Here is a 24,340-nt window from a genome sequence, read left to right as displayed (position 1 = left end):
TAAAATTTACTTTTTAAAAAATCCAAGAAAACCCTTCTGTAATAATTCTGATATAATTAGCCAGAGTGACTCTAATTTGCAGTAAAAAGAAATGAGTTAATGTTTTAGTAAGACAAATTTGGTATATATATATATATTTTTAACTTGGTCTATTTCTGAATATCAAAATTAATTTGTATCCATTAAGGTTGTTGGTTTTTGTTTTAATTATCTAAGTGGAGATTTATTTGCTAGGCAAACACTTCTTCAATACTACTTATACTTAAAGTAATATTCCATTAATTAAGGAAACAGAACCCTTAAACTTGAGCTCCAATTTTCATCATCATCATTATTACTATTATTATTATCATCATTATCATTGTTATTATCACTATTCCTCAACTTATATCTAAGTTAGGGGTCTAAACTAATTGTCCCATTCCAATTACAAATAATTCCAAGACCTTACAGAAGAATAGGGGCAAGAAAATCATATGCTGTTCCATTTTGTGATTACAAAATAACCCTTAGTCATTTTTGAGTCATAATTAAGTTATAGTCATTTGTAGTCAATATAGTCAATTATTGTCATAATTGAGTTAAAGCTCAATTAACTTAAGAATTTGACAAATCAGATTTCCCTAAAGATTTAAACATGTTTATGCACTAATTGAAATCCCTGAGCTATTTTATTTATTTATTTATTTACTATTTTATTTGAGTGAAGTTGACACCCAGTGTCACATTGGTTTCAGATGGACAACGTAGTGATTCCCATCTCTCTGTGTCATGCCGTGCTCACCACAAGTGTAGTATCGTCCGTCACCAAACAGTGCTATTATGATTACACTGACTATATTCTTTAGGCTGTGCCTTTTAATCTCATGATTTATTCATTCCATAACGGGAAACCTGTACCTCCCACTCCCCTTTATCCATTTTGCCTATTCCACCACAACTTTCCCTCTGGCAAACACCAGTTTAGTTTCTGTATTTGTAAGTCTGATTCTGCTTTTCATTTGTTTGTTCATTTATTCATTTATTTTGTTTTTTTAGATTTCACATATGAGTGAAATCATGTGGTATTTGTCTTTCTTGATCTGACTTATTTTGTGTAGCATTACACCTTCTGGTTCTATCCGTATTGTCACATCTCTGAGCTGTTTTATTTATTTATTTAGTTGTTTATTTAAAGATTTTATTTGACAGACAGAGATCACAAGTAGATAGAGAGGCAGGCAGAGAGAGAGGAGGAAGCAGGCTCCCTGCTGAGCAGAGAGCCTAATGCGGGGCTCCATCCCAGGACCCTGGGATCATGAGCTGAGCCAAAGGCTTTAACCCACTGAGCCACCCAGGCGCCCCTCTGAGCTGTTTTAAACCATAATAATGTATTTAATTCTCCTAAGTACTTCTGCCACCTTCCAAGGCAGACAGAGAGATCTGCCAAAATCTTCCCAAGCATGTAATGAGTACTTATCAGCCTTATGTCCAAATATTTAGATTTCATAAACATTTTTCTTTTAAAAACTCAAAAACTCCGTTGTATTACTTGGATTCTGTACGCATATAACCTATTTGGTTCTAAACCATCTCTTCACCAACCTATTTGGACTTAAAGCAATTCTACACCCTTCTTTAATTATAATTTTTCTTATATAACTCTATATAACCCTGATTGTATGGTTGTGATGTTGATATTGAGAATTGATGGACTAACCTATCAGAAGCAGTAAAAGTTTTGAGTTCCAGAAAATTTGGGAGGAAATTCAGTTTTTTAAAAAATGCGTAAGAAACATATTGGACTGACTAAATTAGGAAATCTTGCCTAAGTCATGTTATAAGAAATAATTCAAATAATCTATAACCAGCCTCTGTGCAGTTATGTTAGTGCATTCATGTGTGTTTATTTTAAAAGAAATCATCCTAAATGTGTTCATATCACCAATATGAGAATTAAAAAGAGGAAGTTGGCTTAGCCTAACAGTGTTAATCATTCTAAATTAGTATACAAGGGTTTTGAATCAAGAAGCAGATAAGGAGTAGTAGTATTCTTTATAGGAATTTCTATGCCCATAGTTAATTTGGGAACATGTGACTTTCTAGCCCCTATTCCTTCTATAGGGTTTTGGAATGATTTGTAATTAGAATGGGACAATTAGGTGAGACCCCCCAACTCCAGAAATAGATTGTTAATAGGAATTAACAAAGTGAACACAGAGACTTTTCAACATTTATTGAGAAAACAGCTTACACTTGAGGAAATTATAGAGTTCATAATGTGTTTATATCAAGCAAGTTAGAAAAATATTCACAAGTGTCCTTGCTAGCGCAAGTGATAATAGTTATGAAACACCATTCTAAATGTTACATTCTTGGTACATTTTATAGATGTGTTCTTTGTGAAGCTAGCTAGAAGGCTGGATTCAAATTCCAGACCCCTAAGGCAAGTTTTACATCCTGCCCTTCCAAACATACACACTAGAGCTGATGAAACCCAGCAAATCCAGACACAAACTGTGGGAGACAAAGTACTGGACAGCTAAGCTGTTCTGATTGTAAAGTTAATTTTAGTTGCTTAGGAGAACAAAATTCAAAATCAAACCAAAATCAGTGTTTTCTTAATTTTACACTATTACAGTGATTACTAGTTGTCATTCATTGAGTGGAATAATTTGATGTTATCTATCATAGCATTTTATTTTAAAATGCCATTTCTTTTGTATATAACAAAACCCATTCTATAAAATTGCTGTGTAAAATTGAACAATTAGCATCTGTGGCAGGTAAAACTAATAGATAATGTATAAAGGAAAAGGTCCCAATTAAATTAAATCTCGTATTGAGCAAATACCAAGCACTGCATTCAAGTAAAGTTAGTAAAATTTAGCTTTAAAAGTGATTTATGAACTTAACCCCATTCCTTCCTATTTTGCCTATAGGCAGAGCTGTTTAGAAACACCTGCTCAATGCTAGTTCCTTTTCTTTCAATGATTCTCTTCTAAATGTTCCAAATACTTTTAAAGTAACAAAACTTTGGGAGAAATCAATTATTATATTACTATCAATACTTATTGAAGATTCTGAGGAGAGTGAGAAAAATTGAGTATTGCTTTAATGAAATATGGAGACATCTATAAACCTCCTCTCTCCTACTTCATCAATTCTTCCCTCTCCAGTGAATAATGCCCATAAATATACAAAATTCTGTAGTATTTCTCATCTTAAATCCTCTTGGCCCCACAACTCCCCTACCCACTCACTTCTACTCTCCATTTCATGGCACTTTTATACACTACAATGTCTATAGGGGTTGTTATACTGTTTCTGTTTTCTCTCTTCCATAATCTTATCAACACATTTTAAGGATGATTTTATTTGTGCTGTTCTGATCAATCCTCCAAGGACACCAATAATCACCATGTTGTCCAAACCAGTGACCTCCACATTCCTAAACTGGTGGTCTGTATTCACTCTGTTATCATTTTATTTAACCTCTCAACAACACTTGACTCACCTGATCAACTTTCTCCACTCAGACTCTCTTGTTTCTCTTTCAACCTTACTAGCTGTACTTCCTCAATCTACTTTGCTGATTCCTCTTCCTTTTCTCCATCTCTAAACATGGGAGTTCACTTGAACTTCATTTTCTCTATTCCATCCACAGTATTCCCTGGGAACATCATTCAGTCCTATGTTTTTACATATCGCCACACAGGGGACTTCCAAATCTGCATCTTTAGTCTGGATCTCACCTCTGGACTGCAGACTTTGTTTTGTTCATTGCTGTATCCTCATAACATAGAATAATGACTGGCACAATACAGGTGTTCAATAAATAGGTGTTGGATAAATTAATTAGTGCTCTGCTTTATTTCCCAGGGTTATCATAAAAACCAAAAGAATCAGGGATACAAGAGTAACTTGCAAACTGTAAATCAACCTGTAGTTAACAATCTTGCAGATTGCTTTTAATCAAAAACAATATAAGGGATGGGATATGAGAGAATTTTAAAAATGGATTTCAGCATTCTAATCTAGATCTTCAAAAGTGGTATATCGTCCCAAATTCGGTGTTCTATTTCACTCATCAAACTCTGGGCATCAGGGAAAGAGGAATAACAAATCTGTATTCAGATACAAAAAGAAATGGTCTAATGTTTGCTCTGATAAAACTATGGTATCCTTAATGTATGAGGCCCATAAATTTGCTAGACTCAGTAGTCCCAGCTCGAATGACATGTCCTTGCAAAACTAGTAGTGTTAATCATTTACAATGCAAATAAGTAATTCACAAAGTTATATGATCCATAGCTTTAGAGCTTAATGGCTGTCACTGTAAGAATAGGATATGTATACAAGCTAACAGGATGAGTGTGGCTGAAGTGCGTGAATTCTAAAATGTGTAGCCTCTGCCTAATAAGGCAAATTATCTTGAACAAGAACAGTGGTTGTCAAACTTTATGATACATCAGAATCATCTGAAAGGCATCTTAAAGCACAGATTGCTGGGGCCCACCACCACCGTTTCTGATTTGATTGATTTGAGCTTGTGCCCAAGAATTTGCATTTCTAACAAGTACCCAGTTCTTCCTGCCTTTCTAGACACATACACTCTGGTTTCATCTCACTTTGAGAAACACTGCAGGAGAGGGTGTGTTTATGGGCTCATGGAAGGTATAAAGTTCAATATAGCTCCAAAAAATTTTCCCAAACTTTCCAGTATTCCTCGACATTCAAGTGATCATTTGTGCTATGTATTTAATAAAATAGTACTTTTAATTTTAGATTTATTCAAACCAGCAAACTCTCTGCCTTGCCTCTTGGAGTATTAATCACATTCCATTTGCTACAAGATGGTGATTATTGCATCGAGACTTGCTTTCTCTTTTGACTCTGGTCTGCATCATCATTGATGGAGTAACACTGATCTAAATATACTTAATCAGCTATTCTACCTGCCTGCTGTCTATAGCAATCAGATAAAATTTTGAATTCACTGATCTCCAAAGTAACCATGCTAAATTAGAAGAGGACATAAACTCTAGATGTCTTGGCTCCGCAAAGGAAATATGCTATCTATTTCTTGGAAATGTCAATCAGAATATAATTAGATGCTGAAAAGAAAGTGCCCTGATTCTGAGCATCTGACATAAGGGAGAGTCAGAATGTATTGTTGGGCTTAAACCTGTTCCAGGTTCAGGGCAATCTAGAAAACAAATATCCAAAATATAATAAATGGTATCATTTTGAGGTAATGTACCTGACACAAATAGTAGTGTTTTGAAAGAATGAGTTCAAGAATGTGAAAAATTAATGGAAATATAACTATGCCCGTTTGAGGTCTTAAAATTTTCATCAATTATTTAAAAGTAAATGGATCACAGCTGTACTTTTAAAAACATGACCAATAAAAGGGTGCCTGGATGGCTCAGTTGGTTAAGCATCTATCTGCCTTTGGATCAGGTCATGATCTCAGTCCTGGGATCCAGCCGCGTGTTGGGCTCCCTGTTCTGTGGGGAGTCTGCTTCTCTCCCTTTCCCTCTGCCACTGCTGCCCCAACTCATGCTCTCTCTTTCTCTCAAATGAATAAATAAAATCCTTTAAAAAAATGACCAGTATGAAAGTCAATATTTACTTGTAAAACAAATCAATAGTTACTTTCCTATAAAAGGATTTTACTTTATGGGCGTATTGAGAATATTTGTTAAAAAATAAGCTAGATTTCTATATTTCAAAGGATTCAAATTACACATAATTTACTGAAAGATTTAGGATCAAAATTTTTATACATGGCAATAAAAACAGCGTAGAATACCATGTCCCAAACACTATTCCAAATATTCTGTGGTATTTTTCATTCAGTTAATTCACAATAACACCCTGAAGCAGCTGCCTTTTGCCCTCTCAGTTAAAGAGTTAAAGATGAGGGATCTCACAGCTAATCAATGACTAATTTGAAGTTGATGAACCTGCTTCACTGTCCTTCACTGACCATTTTTTAGTAATTCTTTATAAGTACTGTTTGTTTTTGCAGTTTGATCCAGCTAGCACTTTTGGTCTCATACTCACATTTCTTAACATATTTTATGGTGATGTTTGAGGAAAGATGTTTGAGAAGTAACTTGTACAGTACAAAATGCTTATGTCAATGCTTCCTGTATCTGTAGCCAAATACGTGGACTTCCAGCAAATCATTTCTAAACTTCATGATTAGAAACCTACTGTTTATAATAAATACCGGTCAATCTATAATTGGATAAAAAGTGTGTGTTTATAGTTACTTTCATCTTAAACATAAGTTAGCTATGTAATGCAGGGGAATTCTTACAAAGGGATTATGACCTAGTAAGGGGCATAAAAAATATGTAAAACAGTATTATAAAGTACTCCTGAGGGGGACCTGGGTGGTTCAGTGGGTTAAAGCCTCTGCCTCAGGCTCAGGTCATGATCCCAAAGTCCTGAGATCGAAGCCCGCACAGGGCTTTCTGCTCAGCAGGGATTCTGTTTCCTTCTCTCTCTCTGCCTGCTTGCCTTTCTGCCTACTTGTGATCTCCATCTCTCAAATAAATAAATAAAATATTTAAAGTACTCCTGAAATTAAAAGGTAGAATTAATTTTATTATAAGGCACGATAACAGTTGGTAATGTGTTTGTTGTGTGGTATTGACTATACATTGCAAACAAAATGATAATTATTGCTATTGGTCCCCTAATTAAGTCTCATTTTCTGATTTAGGGTTTTTAAAATATTCAAAATCTCATTAGAGAGCCATGCAACTTTTCTGTTGACAGCATGCATTGAAATTTTGCCCTTCTGATACTTTTAAAATTAGCCTTTGAGAGAGAAATACTTGGAAAAAAGTGGGATTAGCAAAGCATACCAAAACTCTTAATATTCAGGTAACAATGTTTCTGCAATATACAAAAACATATGAAAAAATTACATATGATATCGATCATGAGACCAATTTGTTTTCTGGCTTTATTTTGTAAACTATGTGCTGTTTTATTATTTTTATTGTTAAATACTAGAAGATGGTGTATCCATAGAAGCCTGTAATTTGGGACGCCTGGGTGGCTCAGTTGTTTGGACGACTGCCTTCGGCTCAGGTCATGATCCCGGAGTCCCGGGATCGAGTCCCGCATCGGGCTCCCAGCTCCATGGGGAGTCTGCTTCGCTCTCTGACCTTCTCCTTGCTCATGCTCTCTCTCACTGTCTCTCTCTCAAATAAATAAATAAAATCTTTAAAAAAAAAAAAAAAAAAGAAGCCTGTAATTTGTAATTTGTGCTTCACATAACTTGCGTTGTTTTCCGAATATCAGGCTCCATAAAAGGGAGGATATGTTTTCCTGTCTCAGTAATTTTCCACTTATATCCTTCAGAGTTTACTTTATATCTTACAGTTTATCATTAGAGTTCATTCGACTACCAACAAAGACATAAACTAAGTTCTGAGGCAGGTAGTGCTTTAAAAAACAAACAAACAAAAAAAAAAAAAAACCTTGCACTTGTATGAGTGAAAATTAGAAACCCCAGATAGAAATAAAGTATTTTTCTGCAAGCCATATAAAACAAATAGTACAAAAGGTCTAGTTTTGACCTGATTTGTAATTAGGAATGAGGAAACATTCTGCTTGTGAAATTATTAACAGTATCAGAGGTGTTCACTGAAATGTCCCCAGGGTCTGTACCCTGGACTGTACTCGGAAATGAACCCAAATGTCTAGGACTACAGTTTCTCTTGAGCAGCAACTTGTTTTAAAATTTAAATGCAAGAAATAATGTGTTTAAAGGCTTATTTACTCAAAATGATACACATACAAATACTTTGCTTGGGAGAAATTGTTTGTAATTATGACAACTTACAAGTATTTTTTCTCTAAGGAAAAAAATAACAAAAATTTACATTGGTAGCTGTTTTTGGAAATTTCCACACAATAAATTCAGAAAAATATTTCTTTAAATATATTTTTTAAGAAAGGTAATGCACATAATAGCAGCAGTCTCTTTTTTACTGAGAAAATCCTAGTGACATGATGTAGTCTGCACTCCCAGCAGCACTAACCTCCTGTCTCAGATCTTCCTTTGGAGATGTGCTCGGAGATCAGGATCTGGGGAAAGAGGGAGACGAAGTCATAGGTAAATTAATGAGAACTCAAAGTCAACAATCTTAAGCATCACTGAGTAACGTTAGTGACTTACCTTCCAGTTCATCTGGAATTTTTATGGATTTAGTGCTTTCATGACCATATCATTCCAATCATTTGCTCTATTCAATAATGCTTTTTTTCTCATACCAAATAATACAAGTTAGAACATCTGGAATAATACAGGAAACAACACATGGTTGAGCATCTGGAAAATACAGAAAGGAGGGCAAAGAAAATCCCAATCCTATCAGTCAGAGATAACCATTGTTAAAATCATTGTGAATTTCAATCTAGTATCTTATTTATCTTTCTGCCTATATGAAAATTGAGATAACATCATATATAAAAATGTTTATGTTTCCTTTTGTATAACAAAGTCATATTAAGTATCCTTCGAAATCCCATTTTATGGCTGCATCATAAGGAATATTATCCATACTCTTATAAATAATGGGCATGAATATGTTGGCATACCTTTTCCAATATTTCTCTTAAAATTAAAAAAAAAAAATTCTGTGCAGAGGTCCCCAGCTTGCTAGTCAGTAGGGTATGCTTTTGATCTTGGGCTTGTAAGTTCAAGCCCCACATAGAGATTTCTTAATTAATACAATTTTTTAAAAGTCTATGCAAAGTTATTGATCAAAAATATAATCTCTTAAATTATTATTTTATAAGTATTAAAGGAGTCAAATTTTTCATATGGTTAATTGATATTGTACCTCTTTTTAAAATTAACTGTGCATTTATTTTATTGTAGATTTCTTTAGCCTACTTTTTAATTTTAGATGAAGCTCTTTCTTAGTCTATTAAATTCATTAAGCTTTCTTAATCTCCCTCTTAATTTTGGCAAAAGTTAATTATGTCAGTTATTTATTATATTTCAAAGAATCTATGTTATTTCTGGGAAAGAAAAATTTATACCAAATGCAAATATACAGAAGATCCCAGTAAAATGCACATGTATTTTCAATTATATATATAAACAAGCAAAATTGAATAATGTGACCTACTCAGTTAACTAAAATCACAAATACTTGAAGTATTAACACTACCACCAAAGCATTGCTACCAACCCAGGTTGATATATAAAAGATATGTACAATTTTCTGAAACATTGTATCCTTTAAATATGTATGCAAATCCAAAGTAGTATTAAAAAATAGGGCACCTGGGTGGCTCAGTTGGTTAGGCGACTGACTGCCTTCAGGTCAGATTGTTATCCTGGAGTCCCAGGATCAAGTCCCACATCAGGCTCCCGGCTCAGCAGGGAGTCTTGTTTTCCCTCTGACCTGTCCCCTTTCATGCTCTCTCTCTCATTCTCTCTCTCAAATAAATAAAAGATCTTCTAAAAATTTAAAAAAATAAATGAAATAAAAATGAAAATAAAAATAAAAAGGAAGCTGCACAGGTATTTCTTTTCAAGCAGAATTGAACAATGGAGAATTGAACAACAATGAATTAAAAAATCACTGTTATATCATGTATTGTATTATATACACATAAACATATGTATATATGCATATATGGATTGAAGATGAATGTGACACTCTTACTCTAGTGATAATTACATCTCAAGACTGCTTTTTAAAATTTCACCTTTTGAAAAAATTTTAGATCCATGAACAGTTAAATGGAACATTAAGCCCTGTAAAGGATAAGCAAAGACAGTGAAACTTGATTCACATGGTTGAAGGTCAATATTGAATTTATTTATCAGATCATAGATTTAATAAGTTGTTTTTGAGCCCCTTCAATTGCAAGGTGCAGTACCAGCTCTTAGACCCAAAGGGCTATGAATTAGAACAGACGGCATCTCTCTTTGGAAATCACATATTTTCAGTAGAGTGTCTAGTTCATGTTTATATAAATGTCTCCAATTGTTTTAATCACATTCGTAAAAATCAGTCTCTATTTCCACCAAGACTGGTAGGTAAAGTTTTTTTCATCTTTCCCCACCTCTTGTTAATACACTGAGGAATCAAGATTCATATCCATGGGTGAAATTCACAGATGGGATTTCATATCTGTGATTGGCAGTCTAAATGAGAGTCAGGGTCAGACATACAGCCCTACTGGCAGAGATAGAAAATCAAATGAAAAGTCAAGGGATAATGGCCAGTTGTGCTTATCATTCTCTTTCTTTCCTGCTTTCAGGCAGAAACACACTCCAGTGGCTGTCACTCACTCATTACCAGGCTGTCTCTGCCTGGGCTGGGAGTGACACCGCAGGATATTGCTGTCTGAATTGCTAAGCATCCCTTAGGCAAAGACAATAATTAAAATATTCTGATTTCAAAATGGTAATTGTTTTGGCCTAGCCCTGTGGTATAAGTGGATAAGAATACAGAATAAATTGTTAGCACTGGGCCATGCCAAATGAAGCATGTCTTCCTTTTGTCATTTAGTTCTTTCTGCCACTTCTATGTTATATGTCCTTACATGCATATTAATATGTGGCATATTTACACACAGGTACAGCATATAATTTTAATGTGCATTGTTATGTATCAGAGAAAGATAGCTTTTTAGTAAAAATCCATATGTATATATGTATATATATGGATATATGGATATATAAGTGTACAATACCTGGTGTTCACTTTTTGAACACTTAAATGTTCATAGATATTTTAAGCACCTCAGAATTCAGTTTTTTTGAACTATTAGTTTATTTGAACTATCCTGAATTATCAGAATTCAGTTAAATGTTCCATTTCCTTAATTACTCCTTCTGTGGACAGCACTTTAATTATTTTTGAAGAGACTAAAGCAGCATAGTTGCTGATACATGTCTTCAGAAATTCTCTTTTAGAGGTGACTGGGTGGCTCAGTCGGTTACTGTATGACTCTTGATTGGCTCAGGTCACCATCTCAGGGTCATGAGATTGAGCCCGGAGTCAGGCTCCACACTCAGCATGGAGTCTGCGTGTTCCTCCCCTTCTGCTCCTTCCCCCACCACCTCTCCCTTTCTCTTTTTCTCTCTCTCTCTCTCCTAAATAAATAAATAAAATCCTAAAAAAAGAAATACTCCCTTAACCATAAATAGGAAGCAAGGAAAACCACGACTCAAGACCTTTTTCAAGGTCATATATGCTGATGCCCATTTTATAAATGAGAAATTTAAGTTACTAGGGAAATGTAAGTATGCTATGAAACATTTCTAAGAAATTAAATCACATACATCTGAGGTCTAGCACTTCAAAATTGATATTAGAGATTATAAAGGTTTCAAAGTATATGGATTGTTCTTGGGAGGGGTGGCAAAGTAAGAGAAACCAGCAAGATTTTGCATGGAGGCACCCCTGGAGTTTCCTAAAGCTTATGCTTTGGGTGTGAGGGTCATCTAAGGGTTGATTTGGCCTTTGTAGCTGGCCAGGCCTCTTCTCTTTGTTTGCCCCCTTGAAGATGTGTTCTTGGAGAAGAGGCTTTCCTTCCATGGCAGAACAATAGAAGAGGACCTCTGGGTCAAAAGTTGTTTTTTTTTTAAATAAGATTTTATTTATTTGTTTATTTGACAGACAGAGATCACAAGTAGGCAGAGAGGCAGGCCGAGAGAGAGAGAGAGAGAGAAGGAAGCAGGTTCCCTGCTGAGCAGAGAGCCCAGTGGGGGGCTTGGTCCCAGGACCCTGAGATCCTGACCTGAGCTGAAGGCAGAGGGTGAACTCACTGCCACCCAGGTGCCCCTGGGTCAAAAATTTTACATGCAGTTCTTTTTCCTTTCCTAGAACTCCCCTGCTCACCCATGATGTCCTGGTGGCCTCACTGTGTATGTATTAAGCAGTACTCAGACTGTTCAGCACTTGCTTCCAGTAAATATCTGGACCCTATGGATTATTTCTCCATCTTTCATTGTGCTTTTATATTTGTCCTTATTCGGTAGTGCAGTGTGATAGATTGGATTATAAGTCAATGCAGACCTATGGTTGTTGCTAGGACAAAAAGGCAGGCTTTGTTTGGGGAATGGCATTTGTTCTCCAGTTTTCCCCTGGAAACATAAGAGCCTTTCCTTTTTAAGCAGATTTTTTTCACTCTGAAACCATGGTAAATATTTCCAATTGATTGGGTAGGCACAGTGTACATTTCAAGGGCTCTGCTGCTGATGGGGAATCTTCAGCTGAGCACACACTCATGTGTTACTATCTTACAGGAGGCGATCGAGATCGGATGACAGCAAACCATGAGAGCTACCTCCTTATGGCGAGCACCCAGAATGATATGGAAGACTGGGTTAAGTCCATCCGCCGAGTTATATGGGGACCTTTTGGGGGAGGTGAGTATGTATAGAATTGTGGAAGAACAGAAAGGGGGACCAAACCTGTTTATCATTGCCTTCCCTGTTGATGGTCCTATGAGCTCCTATTTTCAAATGGATAACTATTAAAATAAATAGTAAACTATTCCATGTTATTGGACTTATATCTAAGTAACTCTCAGAAATTTAATTTAAATCAAATATCATCGATAACCAACTTTCTTCTCTGAATATCTTGAATTATAAGAAGGGATGATAATTTGTTTGTTTTAGATTTTTCCATTTCACTAACAATAAATAGTTATAGGAATTGTACTATAAATGTAGATTAGTTAAGATTATGCAGATATGGGGCAAAAAAATTTTTGACTAGTATCTTTAGAAGAGAACTTAGTCCTGAGATGATCAGTGATATTGAAGAAGAATGGCAAAGTTCTAGATGAGAATCTGAGAATTATTAGAGTAAAAAAAAGTGCTTTGCCATCAGGCAAGTATTTGTGGATTTGATAAATTTTAAAAATCTTACTGAATACAGTTTTGAGAATGCACCATGCAAAGAATAAACTAAATGGTACTATAAATAGAAATGAAAGGAGGAAGAAAGGGTAAAAGACATGATCGTTGTCTATTAAGGATTATAAAATAAATAGATATGACATAAACAGACAAATTACATAAATCAAAAATTCAGTAAATGGAGCCAAAAATGGTAAGAACTCAAAAATATTTGTCTGTAACCAACATGCAGTTCCCAAAATGTAAAACCTAATAATTTTTTGTTCATGTCATTAAAATAAATTATATTAAATCAAATTCATATTTAGTAAATTATAATTCTAGTATTTATTTTTATATTTTTTTGTGTATTTTCAGCACCCTCAATTTAGAAGTGAATTTTATTTTCCCCTTAACATCTTAGATACGTAGGCTGACTCACCACTTCATATTTTAGCATAACTTCAAAGATATACTATAAAAAGTTGGAAAGTTGGGTTCTACCAGGTGAATGATACAGGTCTGCAAATCGTTTTCTAACAGTGCCTTCTGTTGGGGAAGGAGGTGTTTCCTCACCAGGATGACAGTTCATCCCAGTTTGCCTGGTAACGGTCTGGTTTACAACTGTTGTCCCAGGATAATCATTGATAGTGCTGCTTTTCACTTTCATGGTGCCATCCTTTCGTGACAACCTCTAGGGTCACCCTATTCATATGCTAAAATGGGTAGTAAGTGACTATGTAAAACATTTTAAAAGGCCTGTGGCCTTAAAAAGCCCCTCCCCGCCAACATTAGCAAAGGATTGCTCACAGTTGTTCTGGAGACAGATTCCTGTGTTGGAGGTTTGCTGATAGGCTCCAGAACCAGGGTCTGTGGGATGCCTGACGACGTGTCTTTTCAAAGTTCCCGTCATTTCTAAAGACTCTCTTTTCCCGCTATTATCAAATTTCTAGGGTTTCTGAGTTAGAAGGATCTTTAATATCTGCCAGAGGAGGGATTTCTGTTTGGGATTATTTCCATGAGGTGTGCCATTTTCTCCCTTTCCTCCTCTTCCATCTGTCCTTTTCTCAAGAAAAATGAACGTGATCCAATTAGCTATATTACTTCAGTCACCACAGAGGTCCTACCAGCTCAGCTCGTTATCCCAGTGGATAATGTCTATAGATAAGATATATATCTTATCTATAAGATAAGAAGTATAGATAAATCTTCAAATTTAGGAAGATGGCAAGGAGCTCTGGTACTTGATAGGTTCTATGTACAGTCGTCCCCCTTCACCTGTGGTTTCTCTTTCCAAAGTTTTCAGTCACTCATCATCAACCACAGTCCAGAAGCAGATGATGCTCCTTCTGATCTATCCTCAGAAAGTCCATAGTAACCTCATGCTATGCCACAATGCCTCTGTCATTCACCTCACTTCATCTTATCACATAGGCATTTCATGTTCTCACATCATCATTAGAAGAAGGGTGAGTACACTACAAGATATGTTAAGAGGGAGTGACCACATTCACATAACTTCTACTGCAATGCATTATTATAATTATTCTATTTTATTATTAGTCAGTATTGTTAATTTCTCACTGTGCTCAATTTATAGATCAAACTTTATCATCTGTATCAACTTTATATATCTAGTAAAAAAACGTAGGATATATAAGTTCAGTACTATCACCAGTTTCAGACATCTATTGGGGGTCTTGTGGATATTTTCTGTGGATAATGGGGGACTACTATACTTTATCCTATGAGATGAGCTTCAAGGAATTTGTAAATGCTTGACTCAAATTTACTTCTAAAGAGATATATTTTAGCATAGAACACTTACCATAGAAACAATGATCCAATAAAAACTTTTCTGCCCTTTTTGTTTAATAGATGAGTGTTATGAGAATGCAAGGCAAGCTTTTAAAGTACTCATTCAATTTATAATAATACTTTGTGAGTCAACTGAACATTAGAATTTTTTAAGTAAATAAGAGTAGAGAACCAAACTGAATGTTGACATTCGTAGAGGATTGCAACTGTCACCCATAATCTAGGGTTTCAAATGTTTGTATTAATACACCCCCTCTCTGCTCAGTGATTACATTTTAAAGAAATATTATAGATTTGAGTTTCAAAGAAATGTATATAACTAAAAACCCTTTTATTTCTCTTATATATTAGGAGTGTACTTAATATTTCATTAAAAATATGTTTTCTGCTGATAAAGCATATTTTAAAATGACTGTTTTAGTTCAATCCCACGTTTTGTGTATTAGGTCATCAAGACCCAAAGAGAGTGACTAACTTGCCAAGTGTCAGTTACACTGTGAGTAACAGAACTAGGAAGAAAACCCATTGCTTCCAGTTTGTGAACTCCTCTTGCTTTCTTTCACAATAGTGTGATCTATCACCTCTACTATGGGAATGAAAAACCCACAATTACAAGCCCATGCCTTACTAGTAGTATATCCTCCAGTATATGCACACAAAATTTTAAAAATTATGCTAATTAAAATAAATATGGCTTTTCAAGTCCTTCAAAAATACTGGAATTGCTACTATCAAGAAAGTGAAAACACAACCACCAGATTGGGAAGAGGTATTTCCAGATCATATATCTAATCATGAACTTGTATCCAGAACTTATAGGGAACTCTTACAACTCAATAATAAAGAGAAATTGAAAATTTGACTCATTTTTGACTCATTTAAAAAATGAGTAAAGAATCTGAATAAACATTTCTCTAAAACATGCAAATGGCTAAAAAGCACTTGGAAAAAATGCTCAGTCAGTGCTATTAGTAGTCTGGGAAATGCAAATCAAAGTCACAGTGAAATACCACTTTATGCCAACTAGGGTGGCTTGAGTCAGAAAGTTCAAAAATAACAAGTATTGATGAGAATGTGGAAAAATCAAAGTGCTTCTCATTGCTAATGGGAATGCAAAATGGTGCAGCTGCTTTGGAAAAGAGTCTGGCAGTTCCTCAATCAAACACAGAGTTATTATAGACCAGCATTTGCACTCGTAGGTAGGTATATACCCAAGAGAAATGAAAATGCATGTTCACACAGAAACTTGTACATGAATATTTATAGCAGCATACTAATATGCTAATAGCCCATAGTGGAAATACCCAAATGTCCATCAAGGGACAAATGAGTCCATAGAATGTGGTATATCCACACCAGGGATTATTATGCAGCCATAAAAAAAAAAAAAGGAATGTGGTATGGATACACACTACGATGTGAATAAACCTTGAAAACATGCTAAGTGGAAGAAGCCAGTCACAAAAGGCTACATAGCATATGATTCTCTTCATATGAAAGTACAGACCAGGGAAATCTATAGAAACAGGAAGTAGAGTAGTGGCCACTTAGTGTTGGGATGGGAATGTTGGAGGGGGTGGGTGATAGCCTAAAATATAGGATTTCTCTTTGAGATGATGAAAACATTCTAAAATTGACATGATGATGGTTGTCTATATCTGTGAATATGCTAAAAATAAACTTGTACACTTGAAATGGGTGAATCCTATGATATGTGAATTATATCTCAAAAAAGCTGTTAAAAAATTCCTCAATTGCCATAATTGCCTCTCATAAGAAAATACATTTTCTCCTCCCTATCTTAGTTATGGAACCCAAGACTCTGTTAATCCTAAATAAAGACCTCTTAGATTCCATTCTCCCTCCCAATGCTTAAATATTGTGATGGTCATAGATTAAATGGTATCTGCAGCATTTGGAAGGTGACATATCACTCCGATATATAATTTCTGTATGCCTCCTTTGGATGCATTTTAAATGTGTTTATTACAGAAAGGGCGTTTCATTACCTACCTGTACTGCCCTTTCACAGTCAGTGTTTTCAAAAAGTTGAAAGTTTTTCATAAGACACCTAACCTCATTCTTGTTTAGGTTGCATATGTAAAATAAATATGTAAAATAATCCCCCTTTGTCATTACAATAATATGACATTTGATGAAAAATAGGAGCTTGCCAAGGTTTTCAGTCTCTCAAAAATGAAAAACTGTTATGTGAAAGTCTGGAATGTAGGGCTCTGGAATTATAGGCCTTTTCTTTTTAGTCAATAAAGCAAACTTAACAACAAATAATCAGATAAGGAAATGGAACCAATGGAAATGGAAGTAGACATTCACTTAACAACCTAGCCTGATAACAATATCCAGTATTGAATCTAAAAATTTCAGCTTCGTGTTATCTGCTTAAAACCACTGTAAACAGTTGCTTTACCATCAATAATGCTGAGAGAGGCACATGGTTTCTGCTTAAAAGTCAAATCCAAAATTTAGGATGTCAAAGCATTTATTTAATTTTGGAAAAGCTTAGGGATTTTGTTTTGTTAGTTTAGGGGTGTTTTTACAATTTCTTAAAAAAAGATTTTATCTATTTATTTATTTATTTATTTGATTGATTGATTTATTGAGAGAGAGGACAAGCATAGAAAGAGAATAGGGAGACGAAAAGAGAGAATCTCCCCTAGGATTCCCCTCTGACTATGGAGTCCTATGTGAGTCTCAGTCCCAGGACCCTGAGATCATATCCTGAACTGAAATCAAGAGTTGGACACTTAACCAACTGAGCCACCCAGGTAACCCTACCTGTTTTTTTTTGTTTTGTCTTTTGAGGGGGGTTGGGGTGTTTTTTGTTTGTTTGGTTGGTTGGTTGGTTTTTGCAATTCTTTTTTATTGTTTTTGAGGCAATGTGTATGGAAGTGCCAAGCCCATTGTCTGGAAAGAGTGTGAATCCACTGAGAATTAATTAGATCTGAGTGTTTTGCCTAACTCTGACTACTAACAAAATCAGGTTCTCCCCGTCTTTATGTTTCCTTATAAAAGAGTTGAGTCAGAGACAACAATGCAGTAAAAATACTGAATGTGCATTATCCTCATGATGAATAATGGGCACGTGGTCAAGCAGGGGTTAATTAAGTGGTAATGCGGTCTTGCCTCTGACACAGACCACTATGTGACATATACCCAATGGTATTAGCCCCCAGATAAGGGGTATTAGCCCCCAGTTTGCTTGTTTGTGAAGTAAGAAAATCAGACAAAACCTTATTAACTGAGATTCATTCTACCTCCAAAGTCCTGGGATGGCATGCGTTCCCTCCATGCCAATGCTCAGGTCAGTGAGGTTTTCAGTTGGCTCAGGGGTCTCCCGGTCCAGCCTTGCCACTGTGTTGTTTGTCCTGAGTTATGCTTTGTGGTTCCTTATTTTTCTAGTAGCATGCTGTGAAGCTGAAGGCAAAAATAAGTTTAGGGGCACCTGGGTGGCTCAGTGGGTTAAGCCTCTGCCTTCTGCTTGGGTGATGATCTTAGGGTCCTGGGATCAAGCCCCACAGTAGGGAGCCTGCTTCCCCCCCTCTATCTCTGCCTGCCTCTCTGCCTACCTGTGCTCTCTCCCTCTGTACAATAAATAAATAAAATCTTTAAAAACAAACAAACAAAAAACAAGTTTGAACTATACGGCAGAAGTCACTACTAATATTTCTTCCATGACAGACAATTATTTATGTGGGCATGCTGGGCAGAGAAATGATGTTTCTAAAGGGAGTGCCTTTGTAGCAGTCCTCCCAGTTTGTAACGCGCCTGCCGTCAAATGGCTTGGAAGGAACGTAGAGACCTTGGGGGTCAGTTGGGGTTAAAGCACTAGCTGTCTGAATCTGCTTATGGAACAGCCGGGTAGATGAATGATTAACTCAGTGAGTCAATTGTTTAGTGAGTGGGATCGAGATTGCTGGTGGACATGGGGGCTGGGGTGGAGAGGGTGCCTGCAAAAGGAGAGGAGAAAGTTGGAAACCAGACTGGTTTTCAGACCATAACTGGAGAAATACATGTATGTATAAATATGCATAAACGCACACCCATGAGTTGAGTTTGTTTTTATGGTGGTTGTACCTGCATGTTCGTTGTTACCAGATGGAGAATATATATATATATTTTTTGGAGAATATTTTTCTATTTCACAGACACACATGTATGTACAAGTCTGCATACATGTGTTTTAGCAATATGCACATTGAAATCAGCACTCACGAATAGATGGAATCGCAAAACCCCTTAAAAAGTCTTGTATAGGAAGAGAATAAATGCAGGAAGGAGGGGGGTAAAAGCTTACCCCCTTGTTGTTGGTTTGGTGCCCTTTGCTTTCTGGAGCAGCTAAGGCAGGGAGCTCTAAAGGAGCTGCACAGACAAGGGCAGGAAAGTCAACACAAAGTCAGAGGAAGAAGAGAGGGGTTCACACGCCGTGTGGCATTCTCCCTCCTCCCCTCCTACTGTTGTGATTGCACCTGCTGCATGTGACCGGCGGGCACTGAAGGCAGCCGCAGCCACAGCCACGGCGCGCGGTGACGAGGCAGCTGCGGCTGTGCCAGCTCCCGCCCAGCCCTCATTGAGAAAAGGGGAGCCAGAGCCGGAGGAGGGGGGAGGAGAAGCTCCCCGCAGAGCTGCCTTCTCCAGGGATCCGGATCTGAGGAGGCTCCTTGGAATGGGCACTCGGCTGTTCTGACGTGGAGATTCCCTCGGGAGCCCGGGAGTTTGAAGACAGAAGGGAAAAGGGAGAAGCCTGCAGAGAGCATCAAAGGCAGAGGGGTGCTATAAAAGGAACCGGGGAGTCCTTTGAAAAGAACCTATCATGCACTGAAACGCTTTCTGGAGAAGGTGCCATTATTTGCCTTCCCTTTTGCTCAGATGAAAGGAGCCCCAAGGACGGTCCTGAAGTATTCCTCAGGGGCCTTCTTGCCATTGTTCCTTTTTCCCCTTGCATAGGACTGTTCGCTGACCTTTCCAGAGGAATCTCAGGAACCCCAGTTCCAGCTGAGAAGACAGTTCTTAATACAAAAACAACTCCTGCTGTTTGAATGGGGGGTGCAGCTTGCTTGCTGCGGCTCTTTTTGCTGAGACATTTTGGAGTGGCTGCAGAAACTTAAAAACCAAACCAAACACCCAAACCTTCAACCTCTTTGGATTAGGCAAGAGAAAAGGAAATTTTTTTGACCAAACAAGAAGTAAAGGGGAGGTGGTAACTTATCCCTGATCCAGGACCTGGATGATAAAAGCCTTCAAGTTATAGGAATCAACACTTCCACCCTAACAAATAAACATGAGAAGGAGTGGCTGTGGGGTATCGCGCAGAGGCAGGTTTTAAAAGAAGCCCGAGACTGGTTCCAAACTTCGGGCCTGTATGATGCCTGAAGACCGAACTATTGGGGGATGCCCCTCAGGTGCCTTAGCATCAACTCCTTTCATTCCTAAAACTACATACAGAAGAATCAAACGGTGTTTTAGTTTTCGGAAAGGTAGGTAGATGATCTGTTAATGTCCATTTAAAAAATATACATATATTCGCGAATGCTTTAAGGTCCGTTGATGTTCAGATAAAATGGGAGTTTGAAAACCAAGAGATTAGAACTGTATGAGAGTGATTGATGTCTCTGCTTGCCTGTATTTATTTTTCAAGGTTCATATTGATACGTTTATGACTGAATGGGCTGGGTAGGTGGGGCTTACAGAAGGGTACTCCTACGGGGATCTCCTTGACTGATGGAAAGCCAAGTGAGCTGGCCTGACCCTTCTGAGAGGTGGGGCCAAGGCGACCTTGGGCTGCTGCCAGACCCAAATCAAGCGGCCATGTTGTCACTTCTTGAAATCAGTCCCTCTCAAAACCTTGTTCTCTGATCCCATCACATGGGTTTTGTTCTGGTGCCAATAGTTGCCTTCCCTCCCCTGCTGAGAAAATTTGAATAATTAGGTTATCTCTAGTGACCTTTTTCAGGAGCCCTTGGGACCACATTCACTAACACTGATTAGAAATAGGAGTCACCTTGACTTTCCAAATATATCAAAAGATGGCATTGGCAGAGGCCAAAGACAAAACTTTGAGGAGCTAGGAGTAGGAAAATCTCACAATTTATAAGCAATAAAAGAAGCTGTGCATTTGAGAATTGATTTCTGTCAGGGGAGTAAAGGTTACAGCATCGGTAAAATAAAATGCTTTTAGAAAACATTACCAAAATATTTTTAAATGTCTTTTTGCTTTAAAATGGGGATAATTAAATGGCATTGATGATTTAATTTGGAACTAGGTAGTTATAATTTAAATGTCATGCATAGTAAGTTAATTAATCAAGAGCAGATATGACTAGCATCTAAGGCTCTTTCTCCCTTTTTTCTTTGCTCTGCCACCTATTAATTAACCCTTTCTAGTTACCAACAAAAAAGAAAAGAAAATAAAGAAAAAAAAACCCTACAGGGGCGCCTGGGTGGCTCAGTGGGTTAAGCTGCTGCCTTCGGCTCAGGTCATGATCTCAGGGTCCTGGGATCGAGTCCCACATCTGGCTCTCTCCTCAGCAGGGAGCCTGTTTCCCTCTCTCTCTCTCTGCCTGCCTCTCTGCCTACTTGTGATCTCTGTCTGTCAAATAAATAAATAAATAATCTTAAAAAAAAAAAAAAGAAAGAAAACACATATATAAAAGCAACATATATAGGAACTTCTTAAAACTAAACCTTGTTCCTTCTGAGTCTTTACCTTTGAGCAGTTATGATCTGCCTATGATAGTTATCCTATACTATTAGCAAGGAATTCAGTGTTAATTTCTATGCTTCTCTCATCCATAAAGGTAATTAAGTGAGATACATGCCTCAGCTTTTATAGATTTCTAGAGATTTTGTGCTTACTGTTAAGATTGCATCATTGACAGAGAAATTAGTAACAATAGAAATTGGAAGAAAAAAAAAAGAAAGAAAAAAAAAGCGAGGGAGTCCTTGCTTAGAGGACTTGTTTATTTCCGGCCCTTCCAGCCTTCACCAACTAAAGTGAGTTTATCCAAACGTGCAGAGAATGTCTACTTTTCCCGGCTGTTGCTGCTCATTTGTAACATGAGATGTTCTGGGGACATTTAATGTATCTTGAAAGCACAGAGCAAGGTGTTTTTGACCTTTTCCACCCTCTCTCCGTCAGTGGAGCAGAGCATAGCCACAAGAATCCTGCCTACCACTGCTATGCATTGTGCCCTCTTCCCTTTCTCCTTAAATACCGAAGAGGGAAGGCAGTGCCCTCGGAGAGAATCCCGGGGGCAAATGGCTCCCACAGGACTGGGGAACAGCTTCCACCTATCATCTCCTGTGGGTTATTTTTAAACTATTGTCCTGTCCTATGCAGTTTTAGCAATCTGAGGAATGTTCAGCATGCGGGTCAAGGATTAACAGATTTCTAATTTACAAAACTGTATTCTGGTTTCTGTCAGAACCATAAGGGAGAGGAGAAGCAGGAAGCTTGGAGCTGTTTTAAGTCTCCTTCCCCTTTCGCCAGAGTGGGCGGCACAGCAGGCTCAGCCTCTCATTCCCGGACAGCTGGGACCACAGTTGTGCAGCGAGGCTCTGGGAGAGAAGCGGCTTCCCTATGCGAAGGGCTCATCACTCCAGCGCGAAAGGGCCTGACTCACTGGGCTGTTTACATCTTTATTTAAGGTCCTGCACTGAAAAGAATGGACTTTTCTTTCAATCCCGGCTCCCCAAACCATGCTATCTTAAGAAGAGAGTGTTCTTTTGTGCTTTGTTTAATGTCCTGGGTACTCAAGTAGTTCAAGAAGTGCACCCGTTTCTGCGTTAGTTCCTGCGTTAGTTCCTGCATTTCTCAATCAAGCCTGTTGGAGAGCATCAGCTTAAGTCATTGCAATGAAAGCAAAAGGGAGAGCGCATGATTCACGGAAAAGCACCGTGAGAAAGAGCGGTGATGCGTCCTCTTTTCCTGACCCACATTTAAAACATCTTTTTTACTGTTCCCGAGGGTAGACCCACGGAAGAGGAGACTTGCAGCTTTAGAAATGGCCTATGAAGTGTGGAGTTGAGTTAAAGTCTCCTGAGGCCTGGTGGTCGTGGAACCTGCAGGCTGGGCAGGCCCTAACTGACTTCTCAGGGTTGTTTTTCCTTCCAGATCCTTTGGTCCTTTACTGTCTTTTTCATCTCCCCATTTCTTCGTTTGGATACTCAAAGAGATCACTGAAAATGGTTTCCCGGTGATTTGAAAAATCTAGGAACTAAGAAACCTTTCTTAGGCAGGAAGCTGGGGATGGCAGGGCTTAGACTTGTGTTCTGGAGAGAGAATGAGTCCAGTCAGTTTATTTTGACCCTCTTGATTTTGAAACTATATATGTAATTCTTTTTACCTCTGTAAGACTAATATCTAATATGGGAAGCATAACCAAACTTTTGATTACCTTCAGGCTCATATTACCTTGGTTCCTGAATGTTAGTGTTTATTTCTAGTCACAGTAGGCTCGCTCACTGATTTAAGGTTGTTATGCTCACAGGACACACTGAGGTAAAATTTTCAGCTGTAACTGTATATTGTTTTGTTAGGTTTTTTTGTTTGTTTTCCTGAGGTGCTTTCCTCTTAGAGATAAGCCATCATTAATTCTCTAGAGCTTTTCTCTACATTCTAACTAGATAGTAGCCACGCACTTTTGCTTCTTCCTTTATAGACTCTATTTCAATTTCTTTCACCTTAGTTCTCTATGCCTTTATTGCTTCATGCACACAACTTACTTTTTTTTGGAGGATTTTATTTATTTGTCACAGAGAGAGAGGGAGGACAAGCAGAGGGAGCAGGAGAGAGAGAAGCAGGCTTCCTGCTGAGCAGGGAGCCTGATGCGGGGCTCTATCCCAGAACCCTGGGATCATGACCTGAGCCAAAGGCAGACGTTTAACCGACTGAGCACACCACTTATTTTAACCTAGGAAGAAGCTCTTCAAGACAGCATCCATCCTCACTTGTTTCCACCCTAATGTTCTTCATAAATTCCCATGACACACAAGTCATTTGTAAAGCACCGACCAATTGGTGTTCCTGAAAGAGTTTTCTCAAGCATCCCACAGCTCGAATATATTTATGAGTCCCTACTGCTCCCGAGAGGAAGTCCCAACAGTTTCATGTAATTAGCAAGTCTTTCTAACCAAGTCCATCTATTCGCTGGAGAATAAACTCCCAGGTCTCCAGACTGTCCCACTCTTTCTTCCCTAAACACATGGGAACACACTCCTATGCCACCTGTTTGCTTTTTTTCCCTACGCTATGACACCCTTTCTGCTCTGTTCATACTTTATGCTTCCTTCTAGGCATTGGTGACTCTCATTTTTCAGCAAGCCTTCTCTTCACCCAAGCCTTCTGTGTAGTTCTTATATTTCTTTTATGTTCCTACCCAGCCATCTTATCTTCATAGCCATTTTAAAGTGCTTTATATACATTTGTAGTAAAAGATGAAGAGATAGATAGATAGATAGATAGATAGATATTTACTTCTTCCCAGAGTGAAGTATGGCAATAGGTCTAGTCAATCAAGAATTCAAGGTTTATTGCAAACTGATGAAATACAGTATTATTAGTACCTTTTCCTACTGATCCATAGGTGGTAATGAGTTCAACTAGGTTACCTTTGTCATGGTTGT

General features: G+C 37.5%; 1 protein-coding gene across 10 annotated transcripts in view; it reads left to right on the top strand.

Annotated features, from left to right (window-relative positions):
• ARHGAP24 (Rho GTPase activating protein 24) overlaps nucleotides 1–24,340 on the top strand; it is a 508,913-nt gene that overhangs the window by 417,196 nt on the left and 67,377 nt on the right. For 9 of the 10 annotated variants that reach the window (XM_045079402.1, XM_045079401.1, XM_045079403.1 and 6 more), the window contains one exon: nucleotides 12,281–12,403. In XM_045079402.1, coding sequence (XP_044935337.1) covers nucleotides 12,281–12,403 — 123 coding nt within the window. Of the gene's footprint in view, nucleotides 1–12,280; nucleotides 12,404–19,171; nucleotides 20,194–24,340 lie in introns of those variants that run through there. The other variant, XM_004756147.3, reaches the window with a different exon arrangement.

Source organism: Mustela putorius, unplaced genomic scaffold (genome assembly GCF_011764305.1).
Source record: "Mustela putorius furo isolate JIRA1106 unplaced genomic scaffold, ASM1176430v1.1 tig00000382_pilon_pilon_pilon, whole genome shotgun sequence".
Taxonomy (NCBI): Eukaryota; Metazoa; Chordata; class Mammalia; order Carnivora; family Mustelidae; genus Mustela; species Mustela putorius.
The sequence above is the reverse complement of the archived record's forward strand: the minus strand, read 5'-3'. Positions and strand labels throughout refer to the sequence as shown.